Source organism: Trichosurus vulpecula, chromosome 5 (assembly GCF_011100635.1).
Source record: "Trichosurus vulpecula isolate mTriVul1 chromosome 5, mTriVul1.pri, whole genome shotgun sequence".
In the NCBI taxonomy this organism is placed as follows: Eukaryota; Metazoa; Chordata; class Mammalia; order Diprotodontia; family Phalangeridae; genus Trichosurus; species Trichosurus vulpecula.
Genome location: NC_050577.1, coordinates 237,098,131 through 237,123,685, shown reverse-complemented (window position 1 = coordinate 237,123,685; position 25,555 = coordinate 237,098,131). Strand labels below are relative to the sequence as shown.

Below are 25,555 nucleotides of genomic sequence, written 5' to 3'. Positions count from 1 at the left end.
AATCCTCTCGAGGACAAACAAATCAACAACCATTTATTAGGTACCTATTATATATACACCCTTGGTATTACAGGTACAAAGACAAAAATGAAACCATTTCTGCCCTCAATACCAATAATCCTCACTGTCACTACGGAAGATAGCATGTACGTAGATAAGTACCTACAAAATAAAAGCAAGGTAATTTGGAGGAATGAAGGGGGAGTACCTAGAAACTGGGAGTGGGGGAAATCAGTAAAATTTATACACAAGTAGTGATACTTGAGCTGAACTTCAAAGGAAAATGGGGCTTCAAAGTGGTGAAGATGAGCATGGGGAAAATCAGCTTAAATGGATGACACAAGACAGAATGGGGCATATGAGGAACAAGAAGAGGGCCATACTACAAAGCATGGAAAGCTTTGAAAAGTATGTGCCTAGGCAAGGTCTTAAAAGGCTTTTAAAAAAAGAAACAGAGGAGTTTGCACTGGATCCTAAAGGTAATAAGATGCATTGGAGTTCAAGAAGGAGAGTAACAGGAATATCCCTGGCAACTCTGGGGATGACAGATTGGAGACAGGAGAGACTGGAAGCTAGGAGACTAATTATAAGGCTATCAGCAGCAGTGCAGGGGAAAAGTGATGAGAGCTTGAATTAAGATGGTGGCTACATGAGTAGAGATAAGGAAACAGATGCAAGAATTGTGGAACATTCCTTAGTAAAATTCTTGCTCACCTAGGGATGGAAAAAGGTTCCTCCCCACCCCTACCCTGAAGAATAGTTTAATGTATGATTATTACCCAACCAATGCAATAAAAATTGTAGAAATTTACAATTAAATTATTAAAGGAGTGGTCTATTAGAGCTTAAAAAAATAAGCCTGTGAACACAATCATTCAACAAAGAATCATTTACAAAGAAGTCACACAAAATTAAGTACCTTTGGTATGTGGATCAGGAGAATGCTACTGGACCAAAAAAAAAAAAATTAGAGATTTAGAATTGGAAAGGACCTTAAGAAACAACGTAGTCAGAAGATCATAAGATCTTACAGAGCTAGAAGAGATCTAAGGGCTCCTTTGCACATGAGGAAATGAGGCCTAGAGATTTTAAATGATTTGTCCAAGGTTACAGACAGTGACTGTAAGAGACAGAAGCAAAACTTGAAGCTAGGTCCTTGGACCCACAATCATAGTTTCTGACTTTTCCACTGTACCATGGTGGCTACCTGTATTTCAACAAAGCATGTAACAAGCTCTCTCAGGATATTCTTATGAACAAGAGAAAGATGTAGAATCAATGACACATATTCATAACTGACTAAACAACACAAAACAAAGAGTAATAATGAATCAAAGCTGTAGAGAAGATTCCTATTTAACCATCAGTGGGATGACTTGTGATTAATCTTCAACTCTTAAGATTACGTAAGCCCATTGATAGAGAGCATGTGAAATGTCCCAGAGTTCTAGCCTTGGCCCAATTTTGTTTAATATTTTTATCAGTGACTTGAAGGCCTAGATGTCATGCTTATCAAATATTTGAATGACAAGAGGCAGTAACTAAAATGCCAGATGACAGAAACAGGATCCAGAAGTACTGCTACAGGTTGGAACCATGTTCCAAATCTCAAAAGTTGAAATTTAATCAAGAAAAATGTTAAGTCCAACCTATGGTTAAAAAAAAAAAAGTACAAGTATAGGATGGATAGAAAGCAGTTCAAGTGAAAAGGACTGGAGGTAGGGGTGTGTGTGAGTGTGAGAGGGTGTGTGTGTGTGTGTGTGTGTGTGTGTGTGTGTGTGTGTGTGTGTGTGTGTGTGTGTACTATAAGCTCAATAAATCAAAGCCAAAACTTTATTATTAAGAAAAAAATTAAGACCATAGGCTGAATTAGTGGTAATCTTTTCAAGAACAAGGCAAGAATTCTTATCATACTCTGACTTGGCACATTTTGGAAAGGAAGCTGTACTGGATCTACAAGTGTAACCAGGATGGTAACTCAGCTCAAAACCATGCCATGAGAGTAGCAACTGCAGGAAGCATAACTATTTATAAGTTAGTTAAAGGAGATAATAGCTTTGTGGAAACTACAGGAAAAGCAGGCTTTTGTTCAATTCGTGGAAGAAGTTTATAACAATCAGCCATCAAAAAAAAAAAAAGATGCCCTTGAGAGGTAATGAGGTTCTAGACATTAATATTTTTCAAGCAGAGGGTGGATGACTAGTAGTCAATAATATCATAGAAGATTCATGCTTCAGGTAAGTAGTTAAGCTAGATAATGTCTGAAATCCCTCAGAGCTCTGGCATCCTATTGCATGGCCTCATGCCAAAACATCTGAATTGTTACCAGAGCACTTCAGATAGGCTGACCATAAACAGTTCATTTTACTTATTATATGAATTCTATGGTTCACACATCATGCTAAAATAGGAATAAAAGTTTCTTCGTAAAAGTGGGATACAAAACTATTTTATAGCACTTTGTTTAGCAAAAGCTTTCCCTATTTCTTGTCTATTTTTTTTAAAGGAAATATAAAAACAACATATATACTTGGGCCTACAGCTTTTTTTTTTAAGCTTGTACTCTCAGTCTCTTTTGAAGATGTTTCTCATATTCTGTTTGAAATATGGCTGTTTAAAAAATATATCTAAGATATATATGTGTAAATTACATAAATAACCATGATTACTGTTATTCATTTAATGTCCTAGTGGGGCTGGGAGAATAATTCAGTTGTTTAGTGATGGTTTACACACTTAGAACTACAACCAATACAGCTGGCAACATTTGGAATCAATAAATTCTGAGGAAAGAAAGTGACACAAACATTAAAATAGGTAAGTATATTAAATGTGCAGCTAGATGGCACAGCAGATAAAGGGCTCGGACTACAGTCAGGAAGACTCATCATCTTCCTGAGTTTAAATCCCACCTCAAACACTTACTAGTTGTGTGACCATGGGCAAGTCACTTAAATCTGCCTGCCTTCGTTTCCTCAATTGTGAAATGAGTATAATAAGCGCACTTACTTCCCAGGGTTGTGGTGAAGATCAAAAGAGATAACTATAAAACACTTAGCATAGTTCCTGGCATACAGTTAATGCTATACAAAAGTTAGCGATCATCATTATTATTATTTTCATTAAAAAAAAATCAAGTAATATGTTAAATGAGCAGTTAGGTGGGGCAGTGGATAGAGCACTCGGCTTGGAGTCAGGAAGACTCATCTTCTTTAGTTCAAATCCAGCCTCAGATACTTACCAGTTGTGTTACCCTGTGCAAGTCACTTAACCCTCTTTGCCTCAGTTTCGTTATCTGTAAAATGTGCTGGAGAAGGAAATGGCAAATCACTCCAGTATCGCTGCCAAGAAAACCATAAATGGGGTCACAAAGAATCAGACATAACTGAACAACAACAATGTTGAAGGTAGAATTTAGTCTAAAATGGTTTCTGCTTACACCTGACTCAGTTTTGTTAAAAAATATGTGAATGTCTACTATGAGTAAGATGTTACTGCAGGCAGCTAGGTAGTACAGTAGATAGAGCACCAGGACTAAAGTCAGGAGGAGATGAACACAAATCCAGGCTCAGACACTTACCAGCTGTGCCCTGAACAAGCCACTTAACCTGTCTGCCTCAATTTCTTCATCCATAAAATAGGGCTAAAAGCACCAAACTCCCAGGGTTGTGAGAATCAAATGAGACAATAATTGTAAAGCGCTTAGCATTGTGCCTGATATAAAATAAGCACTACAGAAACATTAGTTATTATTATGTGTAAGTGAGACATGAAACCGAAATATAATTGTTCATTATGCAAATGAATACCAAATTTCACTAGCTTTAAAGTGAATAGCAAGTAGACCTGGAAAACTTAACAGAAACAGACCTTTTTTATTTTTGCAATGGTTACTTTTTAAAATTTCTCCCTCAACCAGATTTAGATAGAATATTGTAAAGCCTTTTTTTAAGAATAGTTGCTATTTCAGTAAACCTTATGTGGTATTTCTAATTTAAATTGTCTCACATGATGCTATTTACATAAATGGCACTAAATACAAGGATATTAAAACCTAATGCTTCCAATTCTGATGAAGTTCTTTATTTTCCTAAACATTAAAACAGGTGAATATTACTGAAATATGTGAAGACAAAGTCTAGTCTGTCTCATTCATCCTATTTAAAATGTGGCACTGTGAACATAATACTTCAAACATAGTCCAATCAAACATATAACATAAAAAAGCTACTACACCTTACAACCTAGCATTATATTTCTGTAGCCTAAGATTTTATTTGCTAATTTACCAGTTCTATTAATTACATAGTTGATAGAAAGAATTCAATTTAAACACTTAGAAGGGGCTACTCTATGTCAATGCACTAGAGAAAACACGGACAAAAATGCCAGCCCTGCTCTCAGGAAGCTACATTCTAATGGAGCGATACTGCACTACAAAAGTGAGTAAATACAAAGTAATTTCAGGAGCACTAACTCCAAGAAAACAAAAAAAGGACTTCAGTATAGGAAGCAGAACCTGAAAAGAGCCTTGAAGGAAGAAAGTTAGGGATTCTAACACTAGAAGATGGATGAGGAAGTGGGATTTCAGGCATAAAAGTGATAAACTAAAATCCCCCATTTTGGTTTCACTTGAACTATGACAAGATGGACTAGAACTAGAACAACTGATTTTCAAAACTTAAATTTAAATGTCCAATTATAAATTTCATCTTGTTCCTTGTGGACTGGAATTGTTACAGTTCAGTTTATTACTTACGGTTCCTAGCTGTATATAATCTGCAAATCATGCTTTCATATAAATCATTGATGTGAGAGACAGAAAGAGAGAGACAGAAAAAGAGAGAGACTAAAGCCTATGCGGCACACCATTAGAAACTAATACTGCAGGCTGGCATCTCTTAGTCAACATTCTTTGCATAGCTGTTCAACTAGTAAATCCACTTCACTGTCTAATAGCAGCTGAGGCGAAAATGAGCTTGCAAAGAACTGAATGTGAGATCCAGCTAGGGAAGATTTCCTTGAGAGCATTTACAGAAGAAACTTTATGGAGTCGTTTGTTACAAATGGAAGGAGTACTGTACCAGAAATTAAAGACTTGAAATCAAATACTGTCAACTTACCCATATGATTTTGAGCAAGTCACAACCTCTTGGCCTCAGTTTCCTTAACTCTAAGATGAGAGGGTTGGATTAGACTTCTTAATCTATGATCCCATGAAAACAGCAGGTGAAAAGTGGAGTAGATCTGAAAACATTTCAACACTTTCTCATCAACAATTGGACTCTATCCCTTCAATGCCTAATAAACTACATGAAGAAGTGGCAAGAGCACTTACAAAGATGAATCTCAAACACCTAAGTAAGAAATCTATGCAGGAAACGATCATCTTTAAAGCACTTGGAGAGTATTTAGGTGAGAATTTTCAAGAGCTCCAAGAGGAGAACAAAAGAATACATATAAGTACTTTTACCAATGAAAGGAAAACTGAGATCACAGCAAGTACTAATTAATGCCTACTTTCATTATCTGTGAAATTTTTACAAGAATATTTTAAAAGCATGCATCCAAGGTATCTCTGATGAACCATGGAAAGGGAAGAGGAATTAAGCTTCAGTTTGGCTGCTGACTCAAAGCTGCAAGATTATATAATCTCCCTGGGCCTGTTAGATGATCACTGAATCCTGATTTCAAAAAAGCATTTCAAAGGTGTTCAAAGATGCATTCCATCATCACAGTAGATGTCCAGTACTCCTATAAATGGTGAGTGAGTAGGGATGGATGAGCTCACTGCATTAAAATTGGAGACCACTACAGGGCTTATTCAATGAAATCCACTTGAAAAGACATGTATAAAATATGTCTGTCTATCTCATACAGGGCTTACAGACGGACAGGAGCAGAGCCTATCATGTAACAAAATAGTAACGAACTTGGAGTCAGGAAAGACCTGGATTGAAATTCCTTTTCTGATACTTATTACATAACATGGCCAAATGCAAATCACTAACCTTTCAAACCCTGAGTCTCCTTATTTGTAAAAAAGAGATAATACTTATAGTATCTACCTCAGGTGTGAGAATAGTAGCAAGGTACCCCCAAGGAAAGAAAAAAGGTGTGAGAGGCATGTAAAACCACTACCAGCACCTTCTTTACTATCTACTACCTCCTTTGGACTTAAGAGACAGTCTCAAGCCCTGAACCCACTAATCTTGGGAAAACCAGCAGTCTCAAGAGCACTGGACCTTCTTCTAGTGCAGCCCTTATAGCTATCATCCTGGGAACCAATCTTTGTAGGGATGTGGTCTGGTAAATGCTTCACAAGCAGTATACTCCTGTTTCAATAGCCTTAATTACAGAAGACCTCAAAAAAAAGTTCTCAGCCAAAAAATCTTTGGCATTGTCAAATGGTTCGACATCAGAAAGTGATATGATTTAATCAGCAGAAATAACATTAAAGAAGATGCATTAGCATGTACCTTACTGCTGTACCCTAAGAACCCTGGCCTCTTTCAATCTGACTTGCAGCTGAAATCTCCTATGTGTTGTCTTCCCTATTAGATTGTGAGCTCCTTGGGAGCAGAGACAGTCTTGCTTTTCTATATGTATCCTCAATCCTTAGCACATAGTAAGAGTTTGATTTTTTTTTCATTCGCAGTATCTAAAGGGCCCTGTAAACCTTCAAATGTTACATTATTAACAGAAAGATAGTAGAGATTATTCAGTGCTTTTAGTGATGTCAAGTTATCTCTGCCACAAAACCATTACATAAGTATTTTTCCTGTGATGTCATACGGATGGAAATCAGGGAACACTTTGCTCAATACACTCAAAATTTCAGATGAACCAAAGTTTAACAGAAAACTATTTAGTGGCTATATATCGGTAGCGATTACCTGCTTACAAGAAATGGCATGAACAATATCATCAAGAACATGTAAGACCAGAAAGAGGCGAGTTGATGTGTAGGAAGGATGAGATAACAGATAGACATCTAAGGATCGTGCTGACAGTCACTGTATGGTTACTCTCTGTAGATCTTTAGCAGGTCTGAGTTTAGCTGAGGCAATGCCCATTCAGTGATTAAAGCTAGGTAAGAAATGAGGTAGAGAATGGCCTATTGTACCTAACAGGGGTGGGGAACTTGTGGCCTTCTCCGTCGTTGGGTACAGCCTTTTGACTGAGTCCAAGTTTTATAGAACAAATCCTTTTATGAAGGGGATCTGTTCTGTGAAGTTTGGATTCAGTCTAAGGGCCACTCTTGAGGACCCAGAGGGCCACATGTGGCCTCGAGGCTGCAGGTTCTCCCCCCACCTCCGAAACTGACACCAACCTGGTACAAGCCTCATTGTCTCATGTCTGCATCCAGGGCCATCTCCAGTCATTCTGATCTATATCTTGCCATTAGACCCAGATGTCTCCAGAGGAGAAAAGTGAGGTTGGTGACACTGCACAGCCCTCCCTCACCTAAATCAATTCACTTGCATGTAATGGCATCACTGTCCTGATGTCATGGCCCTCTTTGAGAACGAAGGACAAACAATAACAACTCTCTAGAGAAGATTTTTAAGATCACAAGGGAAGCCAGAGTAGAAAGAGTTGCAATCAGCACCAGTAGAGGAATCATAGAATCCGAGAGTTGGAAGAAATGTCAGTGGCCATCTAGTCCAATTTGTGCGCCACTGTAACAAACCTGACAAGTGGTCACCCAGTTCTACTTGAAGACCTTCAAAAAAGAGGAAGCTACCACTCTGAAGAGCAGCATATTACTTTTGGACAACTCTAAATGTTAAGAAGCTTTCTAAACATCAAATCTGAATTTTCCTCTTTGCAGCTTCCACCCACTGAGTTGGTTCTGCCTTTTGGAGACAGAGGAAAACCTAATCCTTCTATGTTATAGGCCTTCAAATATTTGAAGAAAGTTATCAAGTCCACCCCAGCAGCTTTTCTTCTCCAATTAAGCATGCCCAGTTCCTTCAACCAATTTTCATATGACATGGCTTAAGGTCCTTCACCCTTCTGGTTACCCTTCTCTGGATACTCTGCAGTATATCAATGCCATTCTTAAACTGTAGTACTCGAAGCAGAATATAATAATCCTGATGAAGGCAACTGATGAGAAACTGCCTCTCTTAATGCAGTCCAGAGTCACATTAGTTGGTTTATTTTGCTATCACATTACACTGTGAACTCATATTGATCTTGCAAGTATGCTAAAACACCAAGGTCTTTTCCAGAATTGCTTCCTAATCATCTTTCCCTCATCCTATACATGTGAAGTTGTGTGAGTGTGTATGTTTTAACTTAAGTACAAGACTGGATATTCATTCCTATTGAATTTCATGTTACTAGATTCAGCCCAGGGCTGTAGCCTATCAAGATCCTTTTGGATTCTAACTTTTATCCACTGTGCTCCTATCACTCCAAGTTCTGTGTCATCTGCAAATTTCAGGAACCTTACAGTATACCATTCTTTCCTTGATCCAAGACATTAATAAAAAATAAATAACAGTTTAGGGCATTTCAAGCACAAATTTGTGGGATATTTCACTGACCATCTCTGATTCCATGATATTGAACCATTAAAAACCACTCTTTGAGTCTGGCCATGTAATCAACTCTGAATTCACCTGATTTTATAATCATTTACATCATTTCTCTCCATCTACTCCACAAGAATAATACAATGTATCTTAATCAAAAGCTTTGCTAACATCTCTGTAAACTATTTACACAGTATTCCCTTCATCAATTATTTTAGTAATCCTGTCAAAAAAGAAATTAAGTTAGTCCGGTATATCTATTCTTGATACAGGTGTGTTAGCTCTTCGTAATACCTCTTATATAGATGTTCACCAACTACCTTTTTAATAATCCATTCTATTGGTCTATAGAGTTTACACACTTTTCCATTTTTTTTTTTAAATCGGGACATTTGTCCTTTTTCCAATCTTGCAGTATGCCACTGACTGTGACTCAACAATCACATCTGCTAGCCCTTTCCATATTCATCTGGGCCAGGTGATCTGAATTCATTATGGGTAGCTAGGTGGTCTTTTACTATCTCATTACTTATTTTGGGTCTCAACTCCATCTTAGCAATTTATTATTCTGTTATTCCCAGTACAAATTTTAATCTCCTTGGAAGAGAAAAAGGAAGCAAAGTAAAAACTGAGCAAGAGGCTTCCTCTGTTAATGATCATCATCCCACTTACCACCAAAGCAAAGGTTTTATTCTTTTAAAAAAATTTTTTTCTCAATTACATGTGAACATTTCAACATTCATTTTTTAAAATTTTGAGTTCCAAAATCTCTCCCTCCTTCTCCTCCTCCTCCTTTAGAAGTCAAGCAATTTGATATAGATTACACATTTAAAGTCATGAAAAACATTTCTGTATTATCTATGTTGCAACAGAAAACAGACCAAAAAATAAAGTAAAATATGTTTCGATCTGCAGACTCCATCAGTTCTTTCTCTGGATGTGGATAGCGTTTTTCATCATGACTCTTTCAGGAAGCGTCTTGGATCACTGTATTGCTCAGAATAGCTAAGTCATTCACAGTTAATCATCAGACAATACTGCTGTTACTGTGTACAACATTCTCCTAGTTCTGCTCACTTCATTTTGCATCAGTTCACATAAGTATTCCCAGGTTTCTTCTGAAACCATCCTGCTCTTTTTTTCTTATAGCATTATAGTATTCCATCACAACTGTACTCAACAATTTGTTCAGCCATTCTCCAACTGATGGGCATCCCCTCAATCTCCAATTCTTTACCACCAGAAAGAGCTGCTATAAATATTTTTGTACATATAAGCCCTTTTCCTCTTTCTTTGATTTCTTTGGGATACAGATCTAGTAGTGGTATTGCGGGATCAAAGGGTATGCACAGTTTTAATGCCCTTTAGGCATAGTTCCAAATAGTTCTCCAGAATGGCTGAATCAGTTCACAACTCCATCAACAATGCATTAGGGTCTCAATTTTTCCACACACCCCCTTCACCGTGTCATTTTCCTTTTCTGATTAGCCAATCTGATAGGTGTGAGGTGGTACCACAAAGTTGCCTTCATCTGTATTTCTCTAATCAACAGTGATTTAGACCATTTTTTAAAATATGACTAGAGACAGCTTTGATTTTTTTCTTCTGAAAACTGCCTGTTTATATCTTTCGACCACTTCTCAATTGGGGAATGACTCATATTCATATAAATTTGACTGAATTCTCTATATATCTGAGAAACAAGGCCTTTATCACAGAAACACTGTAAAAATCCCCAACCCTCTCCCCCTCCTGTTTCCTGCTTTCCTTCTAAATCTTGGCTGCATTGGTTTTGTTTGTGCAGAAACCTTTTAATTTAATGTAATCAAAATTGTCCATTTTATATCCTATAATGTTCTCTTCTTGTTTGGTCATAAATTCTTCCCTTATCCCTAGAACTGACAAGTAAAATTTTCCACGTTCATCTAATCTGCTTATGGTATCACCCTTTATGCTTAAATCACGTACTCATTTTGACCATATCTTGGTATAGAGTATGAGATGTTATCCTATGCCTACGTCTATATTTACTTTCTGCCAAACTGCTTTATAGTTTTCCGAGAATTTTTTTGTCAAATAGTGAGTTCTTGTCCCAAAAGCCTGCATATCTGAGTTTATCAAACACTAGATTATTATGTTCATTTACTATGATTGTATAACTAATCTATTCCACTGACCCACCATTCTACTTCTTAACCAATACCAGACTGTTTTGATTACCACTTGGTAATACAGTCTGAGAACAGGTCTTGTTAGGCCCACCTTCCTTCACATTTTTTTTCCATTGATATGCTTGACCTTTTGTTCTTCTGGATGAATTTTGTTATTTTTTCTAGCCCTATGAAATATTTTTTTGATAGTTTAGTATGAATAAGTAAATTAATTAGGTAGGATTGTCATTTTTATTATACTGGCTCAGCCTACTCAAAAGTCATTAAAATTTCTCCAATTGCTTAGATCTGACTTTATTTCTATGAAAAGAGTTTTGTAATGATGTTTATAGTTCCAGGTTTGTCTTGACAAGTAGACTCCCAAGTAGTTTATATTCTTTGCAGTTATTTTAAATGGCATTTCTCTTTCTATCTCTTCCTGCTGGACTTTGTTAGTAATATATAGAAATGCTGATGATTTATGAAGGTTTATTTTATATACTACAACTCTGCTAAAGTTAACTATTTTGACTAGTTTTTTAATTGATTCTCTACATTTCTCTAAGAATACCCATCACATCCTCTGTAAAGAGTGATGGTTTTGTTTCTCAACGCCTATTCTAATTCCTTCAATTAAGTATCTTCTGTTAATCTGGGCAATTTATATTTTTGTAAACATTGGCCAATTTCAATGACTATTAGATTTATTGGCACAAAAGTCCATTCTTAATTCTCTTGTGCCCCACACCCCACCCTGCTCTGGCTATATACCTTAAAATTTCTGTTGTTATCCTTATCCTCCCCAGAGAGCCTTAATCTACTCTAAGCTTAACCACTCCTGACACAATTTTAGAGGACTTAACCTCACTCTTATAATTATCCTCTTTTACCTACCCTTACTCCCATCTTCTGTACATTCCTTCTTCTTCCTCTTCCTACTTTAAAAATATCATTTGGTTGATAAGTTCCCTGAGCATCAGGGTATTCAGGGAAATTTCATTTGTCCTCACTGGAATTTCTTCCCTTTGTGTTCTCAAAATTTCATTTATTAACATTTCCCATCTCTCTTTTGAAAGAAAGTATCCATATCACTGAGACAATAAATCCACCTTCGTATCAAATTTTGATAATTTGTCATCAAATGGTAACAAAACTTTTGATAAACAACTCTGAAAAGGGAGTTTCTAACATATATTTCTAACTTTTTTGTACACAAAAAGCTACAGAGCATTGCTAAAGGTATCATATTTTTTCTAATCTAAAATAAATACAATTACACATATGCACATGTACATGTAAATGAGATTGGATATGGCTAAATTTCAAGGATATATAGAACAAGTCTAGTGCTGATTGCCTAACTTTACTATCAGAAAAACTTGCAATCAGGGTGGGGTGGGGGTGGGGGTGGGAGTGGGGGTGGGGGTGTTGTATAACAGTTACTTCACTAGCTAGGCAAATCCAGATAAACAATTAATTACATGACCCTGGGTTCAAGTCAGTCAAACACAGACAGAAATTGGAATTAAAGCTTCCTACAATGACTGCTATTTGAACAATATTATTTAGCAATGATCATGATAATAGCTGGGTAATTACAAAAGCTATTCCAGGGAATGTTTTAGTTTGATAGAAAACTATTCCAACTCTATTCCATGTTAATTCTTTGCATATTCCATTAATAGCCAAAAAACAAACAACTGAAGAAACTTCCAAAGTTCTAAGTATCTTAATCTGCAACAGCAATTTTCATGGATTAATAACTGGCAAAACCATAGAGCAAAACAGTGCCAAAAAAGGCAAATAATTTTAATCTATTTGTATATATTCACTATAAAACTATGTAATAGTTTGGGAGCCAAACTGACAACTCATGAAGATTTTCATTATAAAGATATGTGTTTAAAATTGTTTTCTATATCAAAGATGCCAAGGTATTTAAGCCAGCTTTTACAATCCATTGGACTTCTCCATTGGACAAGATCTGTTTTCTGAAAACTGGAACGCAAAATGAAATACAAAGCAGAAATGTAATCCATTTTCAAAAACATTTAATATTGCTAACTACTGAAATACATTATCAAATGATGCAATGTGACTGACCATTTGAGTTAGAAGGTACTTTAAGGATCACTAAGTCTAACCCCTTGATTTTTGGAGATGACAAACTGAGGCCTTAAGCAATATTTACCCCAATTCATGCAGTAAATGAATAGCCAGAGGGCAAACCCAGATCTTTACTCCAAAACCAATGCTTTCCGTAACACCTGGATGAATATTTTAGTTGGCCAAAGGGAAAAGGCTCTCCTTAAATGCAATGATTTGTCAATCATTTTGTTTGCTTCAATTCTGTTCAACAATCATGTAAGTGCCAACTATTTACAAAGTAGCCGTGCTAGGTGGTGGGGATACAAAGACGAAATGAACAAACAGTCCCCAGTCCCTTTCAAGTCTACTGTGGGCAAACAATATTTACACAGAAAGATAAACACAAGATCATTTGGGGAGGGAGAGAACGCTAGCAACTCAAAGAATTAGGGACATAGCATCCAAGATTAGCTTTGACGGTAAAGGATTCCCAAAGACAGGTAGAGGGAGGAATGCATTCTCAGCATGTAGGTGAGCTTAGAGTTCAACACATCAAAGAACTGTATGACAAGAAGAGAAGGCCAACTATACATAGAAAGTGAAGGATAACAAAGTGAATAGCCCAAGGGGTGCACTGAGAGCTGCAAAATATTAAAAGAGCTATGAAGATATGCTGTGTCCTCTCTCAGACTTGCATGATTCCTGTGTGGAATCATGTAGGACAATAACACCTAGATGACGGGGATCTCATCAGTTTTTCAATCAATACAGATCCATTCAAGTATATAATAGTGCCTTGAAGTATCTTGCTTGGTAATGATTAAAAAACACCCTTTTCAGGAATAAATTGTCTTGATTATGTTCTTATTGCTTTACACATAAGCACCTTAAGCATTACTAGAAAGGTAACAGCTCAGAAAGTCTTCATTCCTAGGCCACAGTTTCTATCCACTGTCATTTCAGGAATGCTGATGGCAATTCAAGACAGGTAGAAACATATCTACCCGTGTAAATGCATAAGGAACAAGCACTGCTTATAAGCACAGTTGCAATGTCAGGCAGTGCAGCTCATTCACCTTTTTCAGGTTAGCCACATTAACAATGAAAAGATAAATGTATCAAAATACTAGTAAAGACTGAATATATTTATTTGAAGTGTTTCACATACGAAAAGAAATGTTATTTAGAAAAAGCTGGACATTTAAAAATGATGCAAATATATTCATGTCTCAAAACATCTTTTCCCAAGTTTTCTTCTAAAGAAATATCCAAAATAGTTATAAATAATGACATTAACAATTGATTCTAATTAGAATACTTTCTATGTCAAAATTAAACTATGGCATTACTTAATTTTAACAAACCTTTATAAAGTCTGTCTCCTTTAATTTTAAGTATTTTAAAATGCTGGTTTATGTTTAAAACATAGGACAAACATTTACCCACTTCAGTGATAATTTAATATATTTTCATAGGTTTTGATCTAGGCCAAATTTAGGTTTTCCTCAATCATGAAATATGTACTAGATGTATTTTAAAGTATAGAACACCACATTACATATAGAATAAAGTAGCTATTGCTAAAGAGCTTACATCCTTTTCAGGAAACAGCACCACACATACAATGAGCATCATACAAAAAGAACTAGAAGTGGAATCAGAGCATCTGGACACTCAGAATGCTGGCCCTGCCATGTAACTTCTGTGGTATTTAGGAAAGCCAGCTAACATCTCTGGGTCTGTTTCTTTCTCTGTAATTTCCTAGAATTGGGCTCTAAGGGTTCTAACTCTAATAATATGTACTACTCCAAAAAAGCAAATACAAGGCAATGTTAAACTTCCACATGCCAACTGAGACAAAAGTATATCAGCTGTGATGAGCATAGACTGGGGCAGTCCTGGGAACAGGTGGGGCCTGAGGTATAAATATGGTATTTGTATACAGAAAAGGAACAGATTGTGCCAAATGTGGGATATCAGAAAACATTAAAAAGGTGGCATTTCAGCTACAATAGAATGTAATCTCTTTGAGGACAGGCACTATTTTTACCTCATACCTAGCATTTAGTGGGTACTTCATAAATGCTTAATTGATGGGTACGTTTTAGATAACGGGAGAACTGAAGGTACAGTTAGAAGTGTGGGATCTGAGAAAAAGAATGGGAAAAAGTCTGATTTGCCTTCAAGTACTATCTCTAGGGCTCAGTAATTTCTAATACAAAAATTTTTTTGGGGGGGGGGAAGTATTAGCCTAAAGAACCTTTAAGATCCCTTCCATCTCCAAACCCTTTGATCCTAGCATCTGTAAAGCCCCTTTCCAAGTCCAAAGTTCTGTGATTCTAGGTTTGGCATTAAATATGGATGGAAGCTAGAATCTAAGAAGGAAGGAGTGGGGCAGCAGAAAGAGGATGGAATAGGCTAAGACCAAATCCTGGAGAGCCTCAAATGCTGTGTATCAAAAATGTAAGAGATTTGCAAGAGCTCTTCGGTCTCATTGAGAAAGCAATATGGCTTTAGTAAGAAGAATAATGACAGGAAGTCAGGAAGCAGAGATCGGATCTCTGTGTAACTAGCTGTGTAAATGAGACTTGAGAAAAGACAAATGTCTTGCTCAAAGTTTCATTATCTATAAAATAAGGTTGCTGTTGGCACCAACTAGGCAATGAGTCAACAAACTGTGGCATATAGATTTAATGAAATATTATGCCATAAGAAATGAATGACAAATTTAGGGGGGAAAAAGGGCAGACTTATACAAACTGACACAGAGGAAAGAAAGAAGAACCAGGAGACCATATATGTCTATGATAATGTAAAACATTCAAAGATAGCCAAATTCAGATTAAACACAATGATCAATACTGCTTCCAGAATTCATATGATAAAATGCATTTCCCTCTTCCCAGCAAAGATGTGGGGATTACAGATGCAGAATGTTTGCTTAACTGCTTTTCTTTGTCCTGTGAGAAAGGGTGAAAGATTGAGAAATGACCATGTTGTACAACAAAATCAATTAAGAAAAACCTTAGAAATAAGGGAGTTGGATTAAAAATGTTTTCTAAGACTCCTAACTTAAAGAAATCTATAATTCTAAATATAACCAACTTGTTTTATGTCCTTCATGTGTTAAAGTTAAGATCATTATATATATAGACTAAGTCTAATGATTCTGTAAAATCTAAATTTCATCTCAGAAATAAATAGCTAAACCAGGAGACTGCAACCTTTCAAAAAGGAGTCTACCAACATGGCAAGCTTCTTTTCTTCTGGTAAGACCACTGCGAAGTATAAAGTGGCAACTTCATTGAAAATAAGGCTGGGTAAGCTGTGGGCTGCAGACTCCAAGCCAAAATTTTACTGAATTTGTCTTAATGTTAAATATGTTTAAAATCACCAATATTGTACATAATTTTGGGACAAATTATTAAAACTAAGGGCTTTTTTCTATGTATGTAATTCCAAGATTGTGAGCCTAAGATAATGTTTTCCAAATAAAAAAAATCAGGACATATGAACTGACAAAGGACATTTATTTTGCAAATCTTTTTTAAAAGTAGATTTAAGTATCCTGAAATGGATTGTTCCAGATTTGAGGTAGTTATCACATATGGCTATTCCTGCCTATGTGAAAAGAGTTTATTTCTTCCCTGTTTTATTTTTGCTTACTTCTATCTAGACACACAGAAAAAGGACTGTCCAGTGCTTGGAGTTATACTTTGGCTATTCCAACTGAGAAAGGATTTAGTTATGCCACTTCAAAGTCAGACCACAAAGCTCTTGCCAAGAAGTCATAGAATCATAGAGCTGTCCAAAAATGGAATGGGCCTGACTCAGGGAGCACAGAGCTCCTCTCCATTGGTTTCATCAGAGGCTAGGTGAAAACTACTTGAGGACAGTCTAGACAGGATTCAGGATTTTGGTAGGAATTAGTCAAGATTTCTTGAAATTTCTTTCAGTTCTCTAATTCTGTGGGTTTTTTTTAAGCAACAGTATACTGGATTAGAAGGGTGGTGATTCTTAGTTCAGTACTGTACTACCACCTTGCATAGGAAAAAGAACAAGGTGTTTATGCTACAATATTTTAAGAGACAACAAATGCTACATTAGGGCCAAGGGTGAATCATTTTGAAAGAATTAAAAAAAAAACACTGTATTTCTAATTCAAATAATTAAGTTCTATAAAACAAGTAGAGCTCAATTTTGAGACTAATTCAAGTTATGTTTCAAACTGAAGATGCTCAAGTTCTCAGTTTTCTAGGTAACTTCGACCGTTAAAAGTTTAAAATTCTAAGTTAAATGTATTTGCGGTATGACCTTAATCCCCCAACGTTTCCTAACAAATATATTTAAGTGTGGCATAGTTATTTAAAAAAAATTTTTTTAGACAGCACCTCTCATCTAACAATTAAGTACAGAAAATAGCGATTTGTGCAGTACATTACTTTCAAAGGACAGCTTTATAATTTTAAAAGTTCTTTTTAAAAAGTCTTCTCTTGAAGAAGTATTTAAAGATTAATAAAATATTCATAAGCCTTTGATTTCAATCCCTCAGCCATAGAAGAGACAATATGCCTCCAACACAGTAATTACAACATATTAATATAGAATTTGCAAACTACTGGTTCACAGTTGGCATTTTCCTAAGCTCTCAAAACTCTTTGTGGAACTCCATGATAGCGCATTTGAAAATAAAAAAACAATTAAGGGGTGACCAAAGGTTTGTCTGTTATCAAACACTTGAGTAGTTTTCATTTTACTGACAAGAGGTGAGTAAAGCAACACTTTGCATATAAGCCTACAGAACTGATAGCATTTTAAATTTCATTTATTTTTAAGATTCAATTCAATTCTAGAATAACTGCCTATGTGTTAATACAAAATTTCAAAAATAAGGCTAGCTTATAATTATGTCAATGTGGAAATTTATATTGAAATTTAATTTTAAAAGAGTTAAATGATAAAAAAATTTACATGGGAAAAGGATGAACAGTAAAGAGTTCAATTAGGAACATTCTTTCTAGCACATAATTAGAATCTGGGCTGGTTTATCTTTACCAGGAAAAGGGGAAGGGGGGAGTGTCATTAACAAGAACAATAAAAAGAATAACAGCAGCAACAGAAAATCATTTTTTTAAAAATCTTCCCAACATATACGGCAAGGGATTTATGTCTGGTTGATACACAAACTATTCCTTTAATCTGATATCTGAATGTAGACTTTTTAAAAATTTGTAGGCAAAGTACAAGACATACAATTTTGTCTATGTCTGATAAGAGTTTATACACACTAGCGGAGGAAAACATGTATACAGATACAGCATAATACAAAGGAATACAGTATATGTGATAGAAACAGAATTACACAAGGACCTAGGCTAGGAAGGAGAGATCACTTCTGGGTGGAGTCATGAGAAGGGGTTTCACTGTGGAGTTGACAAATGAGCTAGGCCTTGTAGGACAGTGGGCTTGTTTTGGGAAACAACCAAAGGAAAATTTCAAAAATGAATGACTTAAGCTAAAGCAGGGAGGCAGAGAAGTTCAGACTGACCTGATAGAAGCATAAGGTAAGGGTGAGACTACTGAATGTAAGGCTGCAATGTTCAGATGTTATCCTTTGAAAAGTGATACTGCAATAGCTAGTGGGCCTAGAGTCAGGAAGAACTGAGTTTAAATACTATCTCAGACATTCAGTAGATGTGTGACCCTGAGTAAGGCACCTGACCTCTCAGTCTCAGTTTTGCCATCTATAAATAGGGTTAATAGCAGCACCTATCTCAAAATTTTGTATCAGATGTGCTAACATTTGTAAAAACACCATGAAAACCTTAAAACAATTTATAAATGCTAGCACTTATTAAAGTGGAAAACTAATGGAGATTTTTGAGCCAAAATGATAAAAATGCTATCTTAGGAAAATTAAACTGATGGAAGTATGCAGGATGGACTGAGACAGAGAGAACAATTAGCAGTCTTGGCAGTAACCCATGCGTGTGGTAAATTGGGGCTTCAACTAGGATGGCAGCATTGAAACTAGAAAAAAAGGAAGAATACAAAGAAACTTGGCAACTGAGTATTTGAGGTCTCAGGGATTTAAGAAGACTGAGAAATGTCTAGTCTGTTGGTCCCATTAATGGAAGTAGGTAATGTAAAGCAAAGAGTTTGTGATTTTTAACTCAGGCAAGTAAGAGGGAAGGTGAGAAGATATACTGATGAGGTCTGTCTTAGACCATCTGAATTTGAAGTTACTACAGCACTTCCACACAAGTGGAACAGGGAGTTGGAAAAGTAGAAGAGCTCAGTAGAGAGGTCGAGGCAGGGGGAATGGGGAAGTGGATGAGTTTTCCAAGAGTGGTTGTAAAGAAAAAAGAGAGGAGGTTAAACACATGACCTGATACCTAGGATCTATGAAATGGCAGTAGAAATCACAATCCTGAATTGAGCATATAATCACACTAGACAGAAAATGTATGTGTGTATATGTGTGCATGTATCTCTGTGTATGTGTACACACACACACACACACACACACAATCACAAGAAGTTGTACATCTTTAAATCACTTAAAAATGATATTTATTCCTAAAAGGGAAATACCTAAAAAGTCCTGCTAGAATTACTGATTTTTCTGGTAAGCAAGAAACATGACATTTCTATTCTGGTGGGATTTTGGCTAGAAAAATGGAAAAAAAAATACTAAAAAAAAAAGCAAAGCTTCACATTCTTTGAGGACAGGGGTTGTATAGCCAATACCTAATATAGTGCCTGACACACAGTATGCACTTAATAAGTAGTACTTGCTGATTGATATGGATAACAAAATTTCTATTTAAAAACAACTTTTGTAATGAATAATAAAATAAGAACGTGTATTAACCTCTCTGAACCTCAGTTTCTTTACCTGTAAAATAAGATTGGTCTGGAGGATTTCTAAGGTCCCTCCTTTCAGTTCTAAACCCATGATCCCATGATTTTTTTTAAAGTGCAATTATATAAGTAAAATGTCAGAACACTGAATGCTAATCAATGGAATAGGAAATTCTCAATGACTTTCTATATCAAAGTGAAATCCACAATTTTTTTTTGTTGAGGAAAAGAAACCAATACACTAAAACAGACCAACATTTAATTCATTAAGAATTTCTGCAGAGTAATATGTTTTGATGGGTTCAGTTGACATAAGTTATTAAATATAAATTATCAGTCACATTTGAGGTTTTTAAAAATGGATTAGTACTAAAAAAAATCATTGAATAACATTTTTCTCATACTTCTTATTAGATCTGTTTTACAGCAGGAACTACAGTGGTTGATAAAACCTAAGTAACGGAGCTCTCTTAAAGACCTTTCAAACAGCTTTCTTTGTCTCAAACAGATTTTGTTTGGAATCTCCAGATCTTCTATTCTTACTTTTCACTTTTCCAAGAGAGAAGTGGTTGCTTGCCTCACCACAATGGCAAAGTATACTCACTGTGTCCGAAAAGCTTGGTAGACAAGAAATATCGATAAAGAAAAACAAATGACAGAAATAAAAAGTAACGTTTAATATTTTAAAAAATATAAAATTTCACTAGTCTGCAGGCTGTAAAAATTAGATACTTCAAAGTTCTGCAAAAAAAAAAAAAAGTTTTTCTAACTGGGACTTCTACTTACATGCTGAGATTTTAAATTATATAAATCAGCTAAAATACATTAAAGTTTACAGAATGTCAAAAATTCAACTCACTAAGTCCAGAATAAACGTCAGTGTGTTTAAAACCAAGCCAAAGTGATTGCTGTGACACTGTGTGGACACAGGGACTGAAACACTAGATATAGAAATGGAACTGAAAAAGTCACTAAATATAAATTGTGTGGTCTGAACCAATATTGTCATTAACGTATCACAAATGACCCCTATTCTCTTCTCATTCAAATACAGCGTGGTCACAGTTACAACAGAAACGAATGAAGAAAACAAGGTAAAACATTTTAAAATACTAAAGTCAATTATAACAAACCAAGCCTTCAATGTCTTCAGGTCTGCCCAATTATCTTTGCCTCTTCAAAAGCCATATTTTACAACAAAATAAACAGGATGGAAAGACATATAAAGGCAAGAAGTTCTTCTCCCTCAAAATAAAAATACAAATTGCCAGGCCTGGTCATATTTAGGATTTAACCTTAATTTTAAAGTAAACCAATTTACTAAAATGGCCTTTCATTCCTACCACCCTAAGTTTTAAAAATCTAGAGTGTTATAAGCTTAATCATAAAACAAACCTCAGACAACTATCATTTTACTAGAACAGGTTAAAAACGTCTAGATTAAATGATATGAAGACAGTGATGTTCATTATATTTTGAGTTGCATTTTACCCTACTACTTTGTGAGTATTTCAACTCACATAGTTAACTTGGTAAACAAAGACTTGCCAAGTTTGATATCAAGCCTGATTCAATGAAATAAAACTTAAAATGTATGTCTTTCACTTAAACTGAAAGCAGTAAAATGGGAAATGTGATCACATATCTCTCTCTAAAATATGAGGCAAACTAATATGCATGAAATCTAAGCCCTAAGTTTCACCACCCACGGACAAGTTTTTATCTCCACTGTATTACTCAAAATAAAGCCACAGCCTTCCTCATACACCATTTCAGTTTTGAGATGTGGAAAGATGCAATGGGTTGTCAACTACAACCATTCACTCAAAAATTTACTCTCCATTTTGACGAACTCTGTGTGGTACCATTACTTTTGGCCTGTTCAAGGCAAAGTTCCACGTTATCTCTGGATTGCCAATAGTCTCTCCTTATTTGGCTAACATTGAGAGATCCCAATCTGACTCTACTATAAAACTTTAACATGCACAAAGCATCCATTTTGAGCAAAGTTCCTAGTTTCCTTTTCCCCACCTGGGGGGGGGCGCGAAAATCACCTCTTGGTAAATATATCTGAATAAGATCTCTCGTTTCCCCACCCCGAGCCCTAGTCCGGAACAATTTAATGTCAGTGATGGGCAAGTTTCGCTAAAACCAGCACACGGGGGAGGGAGGGGGGAGACTAGGGATGAAAGGTCCCTGACACTGCGGCAAAATCCTCCCATTACAGACTCCCCAGTTAAATCTTCGGTTGGGGGTGGGGGTGGGGGGTGGAAAGCCCTGAGCTGTCTCCCCTCCACCCCCACCTAGCTCCTCCATCTCCAGCCCTACAAGGAGAAGTGCGGAGCGGGGAGGACGGATCCCACCCCCTGCGCTCCCAGGACCGGAGTCAGGGAGGAGGGCAGACAGGAAATCGCCCGGGCGGGAGGCTCCGGGCGCCGGGGACCCCAGAGCCCACGGCCGATCCAACCACCGGGCCGATGCCCACTCGGTGCCCCCCCCAGTCCCCTGGAGCCTCCCCCTTCCCCCATACGTAATATTGGGCTGTGAGCTGTGCGAGGGCAGGAGCGTTATCCTGCCTTTCTTTGTAGCCTCAGCGCAGGGCTGGGCACGTAGTAGGCGCTTCAGAAATGCTCTCGGACTTGTCTACACCACACGCCGACTGCTGCGGGGAGGGGAGGAGTAGAGGACTGAGAGCCCCAAGTCTTACACCCCGATGGGGGAGATCCCTAAGTGCTCCCACCATTCCATTCACTTTACACAGCGATGTGGGATCTCCAAGCACTCTCCCCATCCGGTTTGCAAGGCAACAGCGCCTGACACATAGTAGGCGTTTAACAGGAATGCTTGATGACTTGACTGGGCTGTACGCACCGGTTGGGAAAGGGACGTGGGATCCCCAAGTGCTTTCACCATCACCCCCTTTTTCTCTTCACTCCCACGCCTCGGACCCACCCAGCCCCCCCCCCCCCCAATCTCGGCTACAGGCCGTTCGTCCTTCCCGGTCAGTCCTAGGTCTCCCTGGGGAGATCGCAGCCGAATCGGTCAGTCAGTCCAGGGTGTCCCTCGGCCCCCGGGGGTGGGAGGTGGGAGGGGAGAGGGGAGGAGGAGGAGGGGGCAGGGTCAAGCCCAGCCCAGCATGAATTAGGCGCCTAGAGTGTGCGTGCGCCTCCCGCGGGGGCCTCCCTGGCAGCGGCCGCTTGGACAGACCTGGTGCAGGGCAGTGAGTCCGTCCACATTGGCGTAGTTGATGTCGGCGCCGCGATGCAGCAGCTCGAGCACCTCGTCAGTGTCCCCGCTGGAGCAGGCGGCCAGGAAGACGGCGCCATCGTCGAACTTCACCTTGGTCTTCTGGCGCTTCACCACGGGCGGCTCGAGGTCCGTCTCGGAGCCGATCCAGCGCTTCAGCTGCTCGTTCCGCTTCTGCTTTGCGTCCGCCATCTTCATCCCCCTCTCCGGCCGCCGGGTCTTCTTATCGCGAGGGGAGGAGGGAGGGAAGAAGAGGGGAGGGAGGGGGGAGAGGGGGAGGGAGGGACAGCGGGCGAGAGGCGGAGGGGGCGCGGGCGCGGGGGCGCGCGCCGGTGCGACGATGAGGAGGAGGTGGAGGAGGAGGAGGGTGTGGGGAGCCAGGGAGGAGGCGGGAGGAGGAGACGCTCGCCTGGGACTTCCGGTATCCCACAGAGCACTGGGGCGGCGCGCACCTGGCGGGCGGACCGAGCGGGCCTCTCCGGCTCCGTCCTCACACAAACACTCCCGCCCTCCCGCCCCCGCCCCTCTCAGTGCATGCCGCTACCCGTCACAGGCCGCCTCTGCACGGTAACATCGCGAGAGCTGAGCGGGGAGGTGCCCTTGGGCCACTGCGCATGCTCCGCCTGTCTGCCTCCCCACACCGCTGAGGAGGAGGAAGAGAGGAGTAACCGCTGAGACCGGGCGCGGTGGTTTTCTGAGGGAAGAGGGTGGGGCCTCGAGAGCCTCCGGAACCGGGGCCGTGGGGAGGAAGGGAAGGGGTGGAGATTGCGTTTCTGGACCGCGCCGGGGTTGAGGTGGGGGAGGGTTTACTCTGAGCCAACCTCCCCGGGTGGAGCGTTGACTCCGCGGAGAGATCTGCCTAATCCAAGCCTTGGTACAACCTTGGATTTAGTGTCAAGAAGACCGAGGTTCGAATGCCGTTTTAGGCGCGCCCTGACTGTGTGCTCCTGGGCCAGTCACCTAACTGCCTAGTTTCCTCGTCTGTAAAATGAGGATAATACCTACTTTCACAGGGTAGGAAGGACAAAAAGCTGAAGTGGGGGTAGTAATAGCACCTACCTCCCAGGGTTGTTTTTGAGGATCAAATGACCTAACGCATGTAAAATAATTTTGCAAACCTTAAAGCAAATTAGAAATGTTAGCAATTGCACTTATAGAAAGATCTGGGTGCAAATCTCCAGTTTTAATAACAGCCTCACTGAGTTGTGAGGATCACATAAGTTAATTTTGCGTAAAGTGCTTTGCAAACCTTAAATCGATGTTTCAGTTTGGAAGGTTATTATTCTTATAGGAAGAAACTGTGTGACCCTGGACCAGTCATTTAACTTCAGTTACTTAGTTTCCTTATCTGTACAGTGAGGGGGCTGGCCCAGATGACCTCTCAGGTTCCTTCTATCTCCAAATTTACGGCCACTATGATCCCTCACTATAATAAAAATTGTTTGTAAAGCACCTTTCAGCTTACAACGGCCATGCCTCTGTGATATGTGGAGTGCATTACGTCCATTTTACGGATGGAGAGCCTCACAGCTTAATTGCAATCTCTGTCATTTATAAAATAGGCTTCGAGGTCTATATAGCTCCTTGCATACATGATTACATTTGGTTCTAAAGTATTGTCATCCCCATTTTGCAGATGATGGAAAATTGAGGCCCAGAGAGGTTAAGTGACTTGGATCAGGGTCACACAGCTAGAAAGTGTCCAAGGTGAGCATCACACTAGAGCCTCTGGAGGTGCTGATTGAGGGCTTTTCTACTAATATTTGGCCTCCAACTTGAAGTAAAATGTATTGTTCCTTCTCAACTTAAGTGCATGATCAAGATAATGTGATCTAGAACCATAAGGTCATGTAGAGGCCATCTAGTCCAACCTTCTCATTTAATAGATGATGAAATAGGCCTAAGGAAATTAAGTTAATTGGCTAAGGTTTCAGAGGCAGTATCAGAGATGAGATTAAAACCAGGGCTTCTGACTCTTGCCACTGAAACACATGAGGACTAGATGATGTCATAGGCCCCTTATAGCTTTATATCTATAGTTGTCTAACCTATTTAACCTATTTCAATCAGTCAGTAAACATAAAGTGCTATATGTATGCATTGTGCTAGAAAAGCACTGGTTTCTGTTCCATAAGCATTTATATTGTACCTTGGTAGGGAGAATTAAGGTCCCGAGAGACTTGGTTCAAGTGCTCTTCCTCTGACTTAACAGGCTCTTTTGACCCTGGGAAAGTCACAACCTTTCCCAGTGCCCTAGGCAAATTAAATTACTGAACTGATGCTGAATAACTTTGGTAAGAGTTTTTTCTCTAGGAGAAATCACAAGTCCCTCTCCACCAAAAATCATTTTGCCTTTCATTTACCTGATGTGAACCCTGCCCTCAAGGAGGGAGAAATATAGGTAATTAAATGGGGAATTCAAATAAAACAAATAAAAAATTGGGCTGGGGCTAGCAGTTGTGGGAGGTAATAAGGAAGTATTCACATTCAAAGTAAACTTTTCAATGTAAGGAGGCAGGGAGGTCAAATAAAGGAGGCAGCTAGGTGGCTCAGTGGTTAGAGCACTGAGCCTAGAGTATGGGAAACCTGAGTTCAAATGCAGCCTCATACACTTACTTAGCAGTGTGACCTTGGGCAAGCCAGTCAACCTCTGTTTGCCTTAAT

General features: G+C 38.5%; 1 protein-coding gene across 3 annotated transcripts in view; it reads right to left on the bottom strand.

The window, feature by feature from the left end:
* The window catches only part of PPP1R12A (protein phosphatase 1 regulatory subunit 12A), a 174,026-nt gene extending 150,885 nt beyond the window's left edge, over positions 1–23,141 (bottom strand). For all 3 annotated transcript variants that reach the window (XM_036759127.1, XM_036759128.1, XM_036759126.1), the window contains exon 1: positions 22,853–23,141. In XM_036759127.1, coding sequence (XP_036615022.1) covers positions 22,853–23,089 — 237 coding nt within the window. In that variant the 5' untranslated portion in view covers positions 23,090–23,141. The remainder of the gene's footprint in view (positions 1–22,852) is intronic.
* Positions 23,142–25,555: the final 2,414 nt, after the last annotated feature.